Below are 14,091 nucleotides of genomic sequence, written 5' to 3'. Positions count from 1 at the left end.
TAAAATGTCAAAAATTTAATTAAAATAAAATTAAAAATATCACCTTTTATTTTAAAAATATTTTTAATTTTATTAAAAATGCTTATTGAAGATGTTCTTACCAACCCAAAAAATAAACAAATTGTTTCATTTCTTTGATAAAAATGAAAATTGTTTTATTCTATTCACATTGGTGAATACCGAACCAGCACCTCAGAGGTAACTCATATGACAGAAATCGGAGTTGACGCACAAGCACCGCCGGCCACGGCGGAAATGAAAACAATTCCGACATCATAGAAGACAATTTTGATGTCATATTTGTTACCGTTGCAATGGCCTCTCTCTCACAGCGAAGAGCTCCCGCTTTTCACGGAATCTTGAAGAGAAGGTACCAATTAAGATTCTCTAGTCATCTAATTCATTATTTTATCTTCAATAATTGATTTAGTTAATGAAACCAAACCCTAAATTATTTGCTTGCTATTAATATTTTAACAGATTGTTTGGATTTGATTAATTTTTCCTTCAACTCTTGTGTTTTCTATTAAGTGCACAAAGTCTAAGCAATCTCTTAAAATCATTGATTTTAGGGCTAGATTCATTATATAATCTTATACTATCTGCAATGCTTAATAGAGGATTAAGGATGAGCCATAACTTAATCAATGGTTTAAGTTAATTCCCAAATAGCACGAACACGTCATTCAATCGACGTATCCCGTTTCGAATCGAAAACGTTTCGGACACAAAACTTCTTTTTTTTTTACAAAAGAACCTTAAAATAACGCTGTTTCGCCGTGTCTGTGTCCAGTGTCCCGTTTTCCATGTCTGTGACTGTGTCCATGCTGCTAGGTTATTCTTTAGTGACTATGAAATTTGCCTCTTTTGTCCGCCGGTAACCGCTACAGTGATAAATTATGAAAGCTGACAATGGTGAAATTATTAATTTCAGGTCCAAACCCTAAATTGATAATAGACAAAGTTTTGTATTTATGGGGAGACTGAAGTTGAAAGGCATTGGAAACAAACAGACGATATTATGGGTATTATATCATTATTCATTAGCTTTTTAAAGTATTGCTTAATTTAACAAGAATTGTGCATGTCTCTTTATAAAATTAGTATTGTTAATTTTTGTCAGATAACAATAATCTCTGATCTCACTCAATCTTCGTCTCCATATATTGCTCTGTGAATACAGGTTTCCCCTTATCAAGCTGCTCATCTACGTATTTTGTTTCTATTTTTGTTGTTTCCAAATTAAAAGCTCATGAATCGACTTCCTAATTTTCCTCCTAAAGGCATCCTCCAGTTGGAAGAGCTTAAAGAGGTATGCATAGATCTTTCGTTGTATAATATATAGGACTTGTTTTATAAATTTTACATAGCAATTCTTTAAGTGTTCAGAAGAATAGCTAAGTAGTGTAGTAGAATTTGCTTGTTTTTTGTTGGCAGTACATCTTTAAAACTAGCGTATATCCTAGAGAGCATGAGGAACTCAAACATATACGAGAAGCTACCATCAACAAGTATGGACTCAGGTAAGTAGATACTTTTCTATAGACGCAGCTATATTGGTATTGTACAAACAGTGGCAAATTGAATTTTGTAGAGTTTTTAGAGATTTAAAACTGTTATATTTGTTTATAAGATTATTTATTAAATGGTATAAGATTAAATGTAAATAAAACTATCAACTCTGAACTATAATATGTTTTGTAAATTTTATACGAACTTTGAATTTTTGCAATTTAAAACACGGATTTTCATCTTTGAAATTTGAGTCGCCAATTTAATATCTGATCAGTCGGTAGTGTCATAGTGATATAAATGCCGAATTTTATGATTTGAATTATAAATCATTGAAAGTACATATTTCGAAGTGCAAAAATTAGAAGTTAAATTCATGATGAAATTATGTAAAAAAATAGTTTATCATTTTATTTGCATAGGTAAATTGCCGTAATTTTCAAGTGCAGGAGTATAGCATCTGTGCCGGTTGATGAAGGGCTATTTCTGACAATGCTTATGAAGATAATGAATCGAAAGAAGACATTGGAGATTGGTGTTTTTACTGGCTATTCTCTCTTAGCAACCGCACTTGGGTTGGCTGATGATGCCCAGGTAACTTACAGATTACATATAATTTGTGTTTCATTAGAATATATGATGATCGTGTATGAACTTTTGTGATGATGAATAGGTAACAGCAATAGATACAGATAAAGAAGCTTATGAAATTGGATTACCATTCATTCGAAAGGCAGGCGTAGATCGTAAAATCAATTTCATCAACTCAGATGCCGAATCCGTTCTAACCAAAATTTTGGACAACGTAAGTAATTTGGAATTCTTACCTCAACTCATTAATTTATATGAATTGCGTTTACGAGTTAAATGTTATAGAATGAAGGTTTGGAAGAAATTGATTTTGCATTTGTGGATGCTGAGAAACACAAGTATAAGAAATACCATGAGCCATTGCTGAAACTGGTCAAGGCTGGAGGAATAATTGCATATGATAATACCTTATTTTTCGGACTCGTTGCTCAACAAGAAAACACTGTCCAAGAGAATCTCAGGATAGCAACAAATGGTATATTGGAACTCAATGAATTTCTGGCTAACGATTCTCGCATTGAGATTTCACAAATTTCTATCGGAGATGGTCTCACCTTATGCAGGCGTCTTTAATGCAATTTAATCAACTCTTAATTATTTGCATTATCATGTATGATCATTACCAGACTTATTTTAGCTGTGGTGTTTGTTTTGCCCTTTTTAATGGAACAAGAGCTATGTCTAATAAAAAAACTCTATAAAATGATAAGGACATATCCATAATTCAGTAATACATCTAATAGTTAATTTTTTTTTCTTTTCATGGTATAAGTGAATCCCCTCCTAGTTACCAACAATTAATCCAGCAATATCCTAACAGGTATAAAAAGGATCAACTGGTGTTAAGTTGGATCCTTGAATCTACCTAAAAAAAAATTAATTCTCAATTGGAAAATGTAACATGTGCAAAAAATACTTGGCATGCTTTCGGATCTAAAGCCCTAGTCTGAACTATTAAAATGAATTTCCATCGATTACAAAATGATCAAAATCTTCCTATACCCTGTAGGAAGAGCATGTTCGACCAACTTGCATCTCTCGGTAGTCTTGTTCAAGAAAATAATCTTAGGAGTTACCGTACTTTTCTAAAGTTACAAAATGGTTACCGAACTAATTTTCGTTCCAAAATGGTTATTGAACTTATTATTTCTGAACTTCCGACGGTTCCTAATTGAATTACGACAATTTTGTCCTACGTGGCTCACCGAACGCTGAGTCAAACTTTCCCCTTTCGTCATGTCATCGTCCACGTTATTGTCTTTTTTCCTAATTTTTTTCAACATTTTTCTACAAACACCAAAAATAAATAAATCCAATAAACACAAAAAAATAAAAAAAATGTTTTTTTAATTAATCGAACCCAGACGAAGTGTTCATCGTCTGGGTAGGAGTAGCCACGGTTCATGAACCGGCAGTTCCGATTTGGAACCGTCGGATCACGGTTCAAGGAATACTTGAACCAGCCTTGAACATGCCTTTGGGCGGTTCCATGCCGGTTCAGAATCCGTCGGTTTCGTTTCACCGTTCCGGTTTTGAAGGTTTGAAAAATTAAAAGACATATTTTATGAAAATTAAATTTAAATATTTTAAATCAAGTTAAAATTAAAATTTTACTTAATATAAATGATTAATGATACTTAAAATTAAAAACTACATTTAATTTATCATAAATTTTGATAATTAATTATTTATATATAGTTGTATAATCATATGTTGCTATACAAGTAAAACAAAACTAATGGTTAGTATTTAAAAGAAATGAAAAAATTAAAATATATTGAAAATAAATAAATAATATTTATATAATTATAATAGTATATATTATAAATAAATATAGTATGTTATATTAAAAATAAATCATATGTATATATATGTAATAAATAATTTAAAGTATATATTTTAGAAAATATACTGTTCGGAACTGGTACCGATAATTCTGGTTCCAAAAAATATTGAACCGGCCCAAATCCGGCTATCCGGCGGTTCCGGACCGGTTTAGACATAGTTCAGGGTTTTACCAGTTCACGGTTCAACTCGGCTTATGGCCACCTCTACGTTTGGGTTCAGACCAGACGAGATCCCAAACGGGATCTTCGTCTGGTTTGAAACCCAGACGAACCTAGACGGATAAATATTTTATAAAAAAACGATTATTATTTCCGGCGGCTTAAAAAAAGTTAGAAAATTGATTCTGTAAACATTGATATTTAATGGAATTTATATTATTTTTAATGTGCAATGGAAAAAATTAAAAAAAAAATAGGGAAGAAGATGATGACGTGGAGTCTTAGGAGCGACGCAGACAATAACATGGCGAAAAGGGAAGGTGTGACTCAGCGTCCGGCCAGCCACATAGGACAAAATCGCCGAAATTCATTTAAGGACCGGTAACTATTTTGCAACGAAAATTAGTTTGGCAACCATTTTATAATTTTGAGAAAGTACCGCAGCCACCATAATCTATTAACCGAAGAAGGTATAGTTTAAAAGTAGATTCTATAACAAAAACATGAAAAATTATTGCACGCAACCGTTGCGCCATATCATTCATGCAACAAACCAATGGTGTGTTAGTCATGTGGAAAAATTAATAATAAAAAAAATTAAGTAATAATCAAAAAATTCCCTATCGCAAATGTTCATTGTCTTGTCGTAAATATGACATGACACAACCAACATGGGATAAACACTCCAAAAACAATATTGTGTTTTACTTCCACCAATAATTATTTACCTAAATATTCTTTGAGCTCTAATCGAGGATGCGGTGGACAAAACATGATGGTTGTGGCTCATTTGGTAGTAAAAAAAGTCCTATTAAATGACTTTTTGTAGTATCATGATTTGATTTTAATATCATTCACTCATTGTGATGAGGAGTTGCTATTTTTATATTGCAAATATTTTCACTTTATTTATTAGAGTTTAGCCTATGACAAAAAAATTAATACTTGCTTTGTTGATAAATATGGCAAATGGGTTATAATTGAAATATATATATCAAAATTTGATTTAAATTAATATTTTTGAATGGTTGGACCATAAATAGTAAAAATTTAAAAACAGATGAATATTTTATTGTTTTTTTTACTAAGATATGGCCAGCAGAGATTTGCGGATGTTAATTATATTATTAGTACTATTTAAAATTTATTTTTTAATTCAGTCCACTGATTGTAGAGGAGTGGGTCATACCCACACCTTCTAATTACAAACTGGGCCAACACTAAAAGTTACTAAGCCAATTTTTATTTTTGTGACGAAGACTTACTCTCTAAGTCCAGGATCACTGTCAAATTTCAGGATGTGGACCGCCCGCAAGTCCATATACCTGACAAATCCGAACTATAATGGCTCAGCAGTCCAGTTCTAACCACTCCATATTTTAGAAAAGGTGTAGCCGGAGTTTAAACCCCTGAATATGGCGCCTAAAGAGCTGAGACTTAAACTATTAGATCAAACCCGTACAGAACTACATTATTAGATAAATAAATGCCTTGTCTGAGGAGGGGGTCTCTCCTACCTAAATTTGATAAAAAAAGTTTATAGCTAACAAACCCAGCTTGGTTTAATTAATAAACCTTTCTTTCAAAAAAAAAATCGCAAGACGTAAGTAAATTGGTAAGGCGCTCTTCTGATTTAAGTGAGGTTGAGGGTTCAAACCGTGCTTATATATGCAATCGTTTAAAACTTGAGAATAAATTCTGCCTTATGTAAGAAATCTACACTATTCGAGCGAGGATTAGTATGAATGTAAAAGATTTAAAAATACCGTTTTATAGTTAAAAACCGTTCAGAAAACCTCATGGATCATACAACAAAAATAAACAAATAAATAAATGTCTAGCATAGGCTTTACTTTATGTAGGTCCGAGTTATCGAAAATGAAGTAGGTAAATGTTGTGGAGTATTTGGAATGAACGTGGATCATGTATTATCACAAAAGCAATCAATATTTTTATTTTTGTTTTATTGTCTCCAAAGCTAAATGGATTTTTATTGTTTTTTTTTTAAAGGTAATGAGTCATGAATGATGAATCTGCTGCCTGCTAAATGCGTCCTTCAGTCAGATGCTCTTAAAGAGGTATGTCGTAAACTTTCTTTTTGAAAATATATTAAATTAATTTTATAAATAAAAAAAACTATTTAACCCGTATTTTTTAACTTATCTTATTGTACCACTTGACGTGACAATTTTTCATTTGTTCAATTACTTTCGAAAAATGTATGTTCGAAATAACTAATTAAATTTCTTTACCTTTTTAGTATTACGCTAGGTGGTACAATAAAACGGATAGATTAAATAGCATTATTTTTTATTAATTATTTTTTCAGATGATAAATGGGTATTTGTCTTTATTTGTAGTAAGTTGTTTACATGATCATAGTTCATCTATCATATATATACATAGTTCATCTATCATATATATACATATATTATAATCTTTTATCCATAACAGTATGGTCTAATTTGTTTAGAGCATCGCTAAATATACTTATGATTAGTTTGGAGTTTACCTATTGTGATGTTATATACTTCTTGTAGAATAAATCTTATATGCATTGACGTTTCATATCAGATTGGTCATACTCCAAACGAATCATAAATATGTTCAATAATACTAAAAAAATTGAATAAAAGAATAAATTTAAAGAATATAATATATATGGCAAATAGATATAGTTATGGGTATTCATTTTGCGTTAATAGAAATGAATTTTATTTAAGAGTTTAGTGTGTACAATGATATAGTATTAAATATAAAAAATATATTTTATAAGCATATTATAAATGAAATATGGATATGCTGGGATAAAAAAAATTTGAGATCCGCCATAAGTAATACCAAAAGAAATCAAGAAGTATTTTTTAAGAAATCAAAAAGTGTTTAGTTACCATAAGAATCAAATAGTATTTAGGGTAGGTTTGATATCCCAATTTATATTCTCCTTTTAATTATTTAATTTGAGATAAATTTTTAGATATATTCGATCCACCACGTCATCGATATACTAAACCTATCAGGCTATCACATTATGACACGTTATTAAAATAATGACACTATTGTAATTTACAAACTTCAGATTTGTTTTAAGAATAGGAACTCACCTAAGCTTAACTTGCCTAATTTTGTTATTTGGTTGTATGAATTCTTTAGTTGTACTTTGGTTATAATGAGATGCTAGTCTTATGTGGTGTATAGTAATCTTAGAGTTAGGGGTTGAATGAATTTTAACTTATACATTGTTTTAGACCCGTCGACTGCTCGTGCTTCGGAGTCTACGCGGAGTTAGCTGTTTGCCAAAATTCACGTGGATACGCAAGCAGTGAGTTTATAGTGTTATTAAGTACCGTAAATTATTTTAGTATATCAACTGTTTACAAAATGTTTTAAGCGATTATGGATCTGGATTGGAACGAGCTACTCGATAGGCGAGTATCGAAACTGTGTGCACCGGTAAATACTTTGGGATTGGCTGACCAATGTCTGACCTATTTTGGGATTAATGAGGATTTGTTCCCATCTATTTTTGGCTATACTTTGAGATTTCATTTCAATACTGCATTCCATAATCAAGTATATAAGTATGTTAGTATAAAAGGATTTGGTTTTAAAGGTTTTAATCTTAATAAATGTGAATAGCATTATAAACTCATCTCAGTATATCTGACCCCGTTGTTTACCTAATTTTTCAGATTTATGATTTGAAAGCTGGGTCGACTCCGATTCTTTATTTTTCTCAGAGGTTTTTATGTCATTTAAACTAGTCAACTGTTTTACTTCTTAGACTGCAGTAAAACTAGTTTATTGTTTGGATATTATACTTTGGATTGTCGTGTTAGCACGACTGATTTATTATAATTTGAGCATGTTCTTTATGGATTATTATATATGAGGCATGTTTCTTAGTTTCAGATTGTTATTAAGTAATTATATTAGAATTGTTATATAAACTGGTAGACTTAGGATGAAGTCTCGGCTGCCCCCGAATGTTAGTTTTCATGCAGGTTTATATTGATCGTATGTTATCCGCGAGATTTTCTACGAGTTTTGTTACGATCATACCCATACTCTAGCGCCGGTCGCGATCCATGAAATTGGGTCGTGACATGAACCATATGAAACTTTAGGTACGTTTTAGTCCAATTTGCTGTCAGAATTTTTGAAATTTTTTAAGAAAATATTTCCTCCGTCCTAAATTATTAGGCTCTATTTCAAAAAAATTTATCGTAAATTATAGGCACTAAATATTTTTTTACTAAACAATTGTCCCATAGACCTCATTAATTACACTGAAAATCTTAAAAATGACAATAAAACTCGCAGAAAGAAAAAAATTATCACTATATTAAATAAGGGGGTAGTACTTTTTTATGTACTAAATTTCTAATTTGTTTTGAGAATTTAAATTTTTAATACCCGTCTTAAATTTTCTATCAATTTGAAACGGAGGGAGTATATTTTTTAAAAAGAAATTAAATTCATGCTGTCGGAAAGTCAGAAGTTAGCAAGTTAAATTTATTTTAGACTAAAAATAATTATGATACCACCGACACTGAATATGGGGCTAGATAGTTGAAGATTTGAAATGGGAGTAAAAAAACGTGATCGTCCTGGATCATTTGAATACCAAGTACAATAATAGCACGCAATAAATGTGAATAAGTTACTTCTCATAGGCCATAATTAGTTTTTAAACAGTTTTTTATTTTAATTTTTATTAACGCTTTAAATTTTTAGATCATTTTTAATCAATTAAGTCAAAACACTTAACTAAATATATTAAATTTAAATTTAAATTTAAATTTATTTTTAACATAAATATACATAAAATTTAGTGGCTTAATAAGTTTAAAGGTTTGAACTTTAATATTTTAGTTGAGTCATTTGACTTAATTGATTAACACTAAAATCAAATAAAAAAAATTAAAATATTAACGAAAATAAAAATAAAAGACTATATTATTTAATTATCAAATAAAAAATAAAAATATAAACTATAACATATGTTCGGGATCTGAGAGTAATTTGTTTAATTAATTTTTATAAGTTCATCACTTCTAGTTGTAGAATTATATTTGTTTTTACATAAAATGAATGAAAACATAAAATAATAAATTAGTATAGTTTTATAAAGATGGATAAAACAATAATTAAAAATTACAAAAAATTTATTGTAATTATCAAATCTATATTAATGATTTAAAAATTTAAATTTATAAAAATAGACAAATGTTTAACATAAACTCTAGGCCCAATGGCTTAAAACCCCCCGACTTTTTAGCCCTTTTCCAATCCTATCCTGACGTTGAAAACTGATCAATTTTACCGTATTTCACATTTTATAATTTCAATTGCACTCTAATTTTTCAATTTTTGTCAATTGGTTTTTACTTAAATGATAAAATCATTCAATTAATTAAATATAAAAATTCATTTTCATTCAAAAAAGTATAAATAAGTCCTTTATTTTTAAAAACTAACTAAAAACCATAATAAAATTAAAACTAATTTAAATTCTTAATTAATTTAACTAACTCTAAATAAATTTTAAACACGTACAATTAATATATGCTAGATATGAAGAACGTCTTTGAATTTTTTACAAATAAAAAAGACGTCAATTTAATATTTTATGGTACAATTAAAACACAAAAATGTAAAATAGGATAAAATTGACCAATTTTAACGTCAGAATATGATCGAAAAGAGGTTAAAAGATCAGAAGTTTTCAAGACATTAGACCTAAACTATATGCAGGATTTATAGAAAATGAAGTAAGTGGATGGTGCGGAGGATTTGGAATGAACGTGATAGTAAAAATAAGTTAACAACCAAAACTATATCACACGAAAATGAAATTATATATATTTATTCAATTTAAATCAAATCTTTATAATATTATTATTTTACCCTGAGTTCATCATTTCGCCGTAATTATGTTCAATTTTTTAAATTGATTTACCGCGTGACATGCCAAGCTGATTTTAGTGTAAAATAACAATTTTATCCAATTATGCCATATTAAATACTTTGGCTAATTCACTTTTTTGAGCTAACAATAATAACTACTGGACTTTAAATAAGTTCAGTATTAAATTCAAAAAAATAATTATAATTTAGGCTTAATTACTTAAAAACCACCCACCTTTAATTTTTTTTTCGTTTATACCCTGACCTAGGAAAAAAATTCATTTATACCCTGACGTATATGTTTATGTTTCACCTCTACCCCGAGGCACTAAATTAACCTCTTTTCATTTTAAAAAGTTTAAAATAGTCCTTCATTTAAAGAAAAAATCATTTTTAATTAAATTCTAATTAGCTTAGGTTAAAAATGAAAAACTATTTTAAACTTTTTTCTTAATGAAAAGAGGTTAATTTAGTGTCTCGGGGTAGAGGTGAAACATAAATACATACGTCAGGGTATAAATGAATTTTTTTCTAGGTCAGGGTATAAACGAAAAAAAAGTTTAAGGTGAGTGGTTTTTAAGTAATTAAGCCTATAATTTATAAGAAATATGTACCAATATTTGAGACAAAATAAAAATAGACAATTATTTTCGATAGATTAAATATGACTTTTAGAAAGTTTTTGTAATGGAAACGTGTTTGAAACGGAGAAAATGCAGCTAACTCAACATTTAGGTGCACCATAGTCGCCACCAAACTGTCATAGCTATTTGTTATTATTAGGAACTCCTTCCATTTTTTTGATACAAGAGAAGAGGTAAAAAGCCTAAAACAAATCAAGCACAAATGTTCCTGTCATAAGATGTGCCATGAATATCATGCAGAATCCAGGGCACCAAACTACTCGGAATGCTCTCATGAATAGCTAGACCGATCAACTTTCCATTCCTTATAGAGGCTAAATGATCCGCAACATTGTTTGCTTCTCTGTAGACATGACAAACTTGAACATCCCAGTCCCTAGAAATCAAGGCTCGAATAGAAAAAAGCAAATTAGAATACTGAGCCGCACTCTCCACACTATTAATCTTCTCCACCATTGCTTTATTGTTGACCTCGAGAATCACTCTCAGATACCCTAAATTTCAAGCCAGGAGTAGTCCCTGATATGCTCCCTTGAGCGCAACCCCCATCACATAATTTTACCTGATAGTCATCGAAAAACTCCCTATCTAATTACCCAGCTCGTTTCTCACCAGCCTTCCAGCTCTCGCAACCCTGAATTTTGATTAAAAGCGCCATCAGTATTGATATTAACCCAATTAGGGGGTGGGCAAGACCAACCAATACTCATAGTAACCTTCTCTTTAGCCGCATGATTATTCAAATCAGAAGCAGAATAAGCCAAATGCATATAGCGCATATGCGCATGAATCTCAGCCAAAACTTGAGACACATTGATAACTTCCTTAGCAATAAAAACTCGATTCCTCCAAGCCCAAGCTTTCCAAATAATCACACCGAAAGTTGAACCCAATTTTCAACATAATCCAGCCTGAACGAATCAGACATGCTATCAATAATCCCCTCCTGAAATGGTTTATTAAAAAAATAATATGTGTCTTTTGGTTTATAAAGTTGAACCGGAGAAGCTTCGTTGTCCAACAGTCTCGCAGAACATGGTTGTAGTCTTCCTCCTCAACTCCACATCGACTTCAAAACGCAGCAACCGGAACGTGCCTTCTGTTAAGCTCCATATTGGTTAGTAGCTTACCGTGTAGAAAGCCAGATGAATTGTTTAATTCGCTCTAGACTAGCCCAATCCCAAACCACCTTCCAAAAGCTATTTTTAGCATTACAATTAGGACCTTCAATGAGATTATAAGCTGATTTCATTGAGAAATACCTAGAAGGAGAATGACCCGAATAAATGAAATCATTTCCATTATCAATATTAGGAGGACACATATTTGCAATTTTACTTAAATACTCAGCAGGCAGCAGGTGAGTAAATTTATTCCAGCTCCAATTATAATTATCCTCAGCATAGTAGCTAATAGTGCAATCAAGTTCATTAGGAGGAATTTGAGCAATAACTACTTGATTAAGAACAACATTGTCCCCAAGCCAAGGATCAAGCCAAAAACGAGCTTTTCGACCATCACAAACAGCCCACCGCACTCCTTGGATCACAACATTCCAGATTTTGAACATATTTTTTCAAATATGGGAAGAACCCTTCACCTTACGCAATGAATGATAATTATCCGAATCAAAACTGTATTTTCCAGCCATAACTCTAACCCATTGCTTGTCTTAATTAGTGATAAGACTCCAACCCAATTTCATTAAAATTGCCACGTTCATAGACCTCATTTTTTTAAAACCAGTACCTCCATGCATTCTAGGCTGACAAACATTTTCCTATTGAACTAAATTCATCTTACGGATTCCAGAAGCAGATCCCCAAAGAAACTTACGACAATTAGCATCCATTTTCTTGCAATAACCCAGCGGGATAGACATAATTTGCATAGAATAGATAGGCATTAAGGAAATAACAGATTTGATGAGAGTATCACGCCTTTCCATAGAGAGCGTTTTAGCTTGCCAGCTTGTTAATTTATTACGAATACGATCCGCAAAACCCTCAGAATGTTTCTTAAACACTCTTCCATGAATAAGTTCTACTACCACGTATTTACCAAAATCTAGGGTTTTAGCAAAGCCTAAATTATTAGCAATAATACTGCTCAGGTTACTCAAAATATTCGACGAAAACAAGACTTTAGTTTTATCATTATTCACTCTTTTCCTAGAAGCTTTGCAAAAAGCATTCAGAACCTGATTAACAACCTCCCTTGATCCAAAGAAGCCTGACAGAAGAGGAAAAGATCATTCGCAAAAAATAGATGGGATAGCGGAGGACAATCTACCCATACGAAGAGGTTTCCAGCTATTATTCGCAACTGCAGCGCTGATAACGTGAGCAAGCCTTTCAATGCACAAGACAAATAGATAAGGTGGTAGCGGATCACCTTGCCGAAGGCCGCAAGAGGGATAGAACGCAGGTAATGGAGCACCATTCCAGATGATGATTAACGAAGTAGTGGTAACGCACTGCATAATGACTTGAATTATGTTTTCCGGAATATTGGCTAGAACAAGAGTTTCACGAAGGAAACTCCAAGCAATCTTATTGTAAGCTTTTTCCATGTCGATTTTTATCGCCATATAACCCTTTTTACCGGTTTTGTTACGCATAGAATGCATAGCCTCCTGAGCCAAAATAATATTGCCCGTAATGTGACGACCAACCACAAAACTAGTTTGCTCCGGCCCAATGATCAACGACATAATCGGCTAAAATATGCTGGCAATCAACTTCGTAATAATCTTGAATGAAACATTGCATAAGCTGATAGGGAAATATTGTTTAAAAGACTCGGGATTATTGATAGGAGTAGAATACTCCTAGTATTTAAGTGGTTTTTGCACCGTTTAGTTATGCTTTAGCATGTGTTTATAAGCGTTTATGTGCCTTATTATGTTTGTAAGTGTTTCAGGCATAACGTAGTGGTTTCAGAGCGAATTTGGTCAAAAAGCACAAAGAATCAGAGAATTGTCGAAGTTACAAAAGCCTTGAGTGAAGAAATGTTGGCAGATGAATTTTTGTTCATGTCTTGATCGAGAAGGTCTTGATCAAGACATGTGGAAAAATTCTACTGAAAATTATCAAGAATTGAGGACCAATCGAGAAGCCTCAAGTTCTCAATCTAGAAGGGCTTGATTAACACATGTCTCGATCGAGACATGTCCTTCTCGATCGAGAAGCCCTCTAAATGAATGATGAGATTTTAACTTTTGAGCAACAAGACATGAGGGACCACTTCCTCTTTTAGGCCAACCTTAGACTTGTACTAGGAGGATTCTTTCCTATTTTGTAAGCCCTATTTAAGACACTTTATCTCAAAATTAGGGATACACTACACTTAGCATATTCCTACCAACTTTTGTATTCCTTTGTCAGCGGCAGAATATTTTTAGGGCTTTGAGCCGTCTTCTTCATTGG

The 14,091-nt window shown here is 31.6% G+C and overlaps 2 protein-coding genes and 1 long non-coding RNA gene across 6 annotated transcripts; 2 read left to right on the top strand and 1 right to left on the bottom strand.

Moving 5' to 3' along the window:
* Positions 1 to 133: 133 nt before the first annotated feature.
* Positions 134 to 2,834, top strand: LOC126680650 (caffeoyl-CoA O-methyltransferase-like). 4 transcript variants are annotated; one of them, XM_050375806.2, is made up of 7 exons: positions 135 to 370; positions 935 to 1,025; positions 1,250 to 1,312; positions 1,438 to 1,523; positions 1,962 to 2,106; positions 2,186 to 2,317; positions 2,389 to 2,834. In XM_050375806.2, exons 2-7 carry the CDS (start codon positions 975 to 977, stop codon positions 2,674 to 2,676), a joined length of 765 nt encoding a protein of 254 aa, XP_050231763.1. In that variant the 5' UTR covers positions 135 to 370; positions 935 to 974; the 3' UTR covers positions 2,677 to 2,834. The 4 variants fall into 4 exon arrangements, with proteins under 4 accessions (XP_055961757.1, XP_050231763.1, XP_055961758.1 ...); XM_056105782.1 differs by lacking the exon at positions 935 to 1,025 and having other exon boundaries at positions 134 to 370; positions 1,184 to 1,312; positions 1,414 to 1,523; XM_056105783.1 differs by lacking the exon at positions 135 to 370 and having other exon boundaries at positions 1,184 to 1,312.
* A 3,223-nt stretch (positions 2,835 to 6,057) lies between these two features.
* LOC130015578 (uncharacterized) lies at positions 6,058 to 7,994 on the top strand. The gene is made up of 3 exons (XR_008790741.1): positions 6,058 to 6,187; positions 7,358 to 7,431; positions 7,802 to 7,994. It is a non-coding gene; the product is annotated as an uncharacterized LOC130015578 (long non-coding RNA).
* Positions 7,995 to 10,855: 2,861 nt separating this feature from the next.
* LOC130015563 (uncharacterized) lies at positions 10,856 to 13,376 on the bottom strand. Its single transcript, XM_056105929.1, has 5 exons — positions 12,956 to 13,376; positions 12,467 to 12,895; positions 11,794 to 12,202; positions 11,276 to 11,509; positions 10,856 to 11,039 (listed from the first exon to the last, which is right to left on the bottom strand). The coding sequence occupies exons 1-5, from the start codon at positions 13,374 to 13,376 to the stop codon at positions 10,856 to 10,858; spliced, it is 1,677 nt and encodes a 558-aa protein (XP_055961904.1).
* Positions 13,377 to 14,091: the final 715 nt, after the last annotated feature.

The sequence above is a fragment of the Mercurialis annua genome, linkage group LG5, assembly GCF_937616625.2.
Source record: "Mercurialis annua linkage group LG5, ddMerAnnu1.2, whole genome shotgun sequence".
In the NCBI taxonomy this organism is placed as follows: domain Eukaryota; kingdom Viridiplantae; phylum Streptophyta; class Magnoliopsida; order Malpighiales; family Euphorbiaceae; genus Mercurialis; species Mercurialis annua.
Note: the sequence above shows the minus strand (reverse complement) of the source record. Positions and strands in the feature narration are given on the sequence as shown.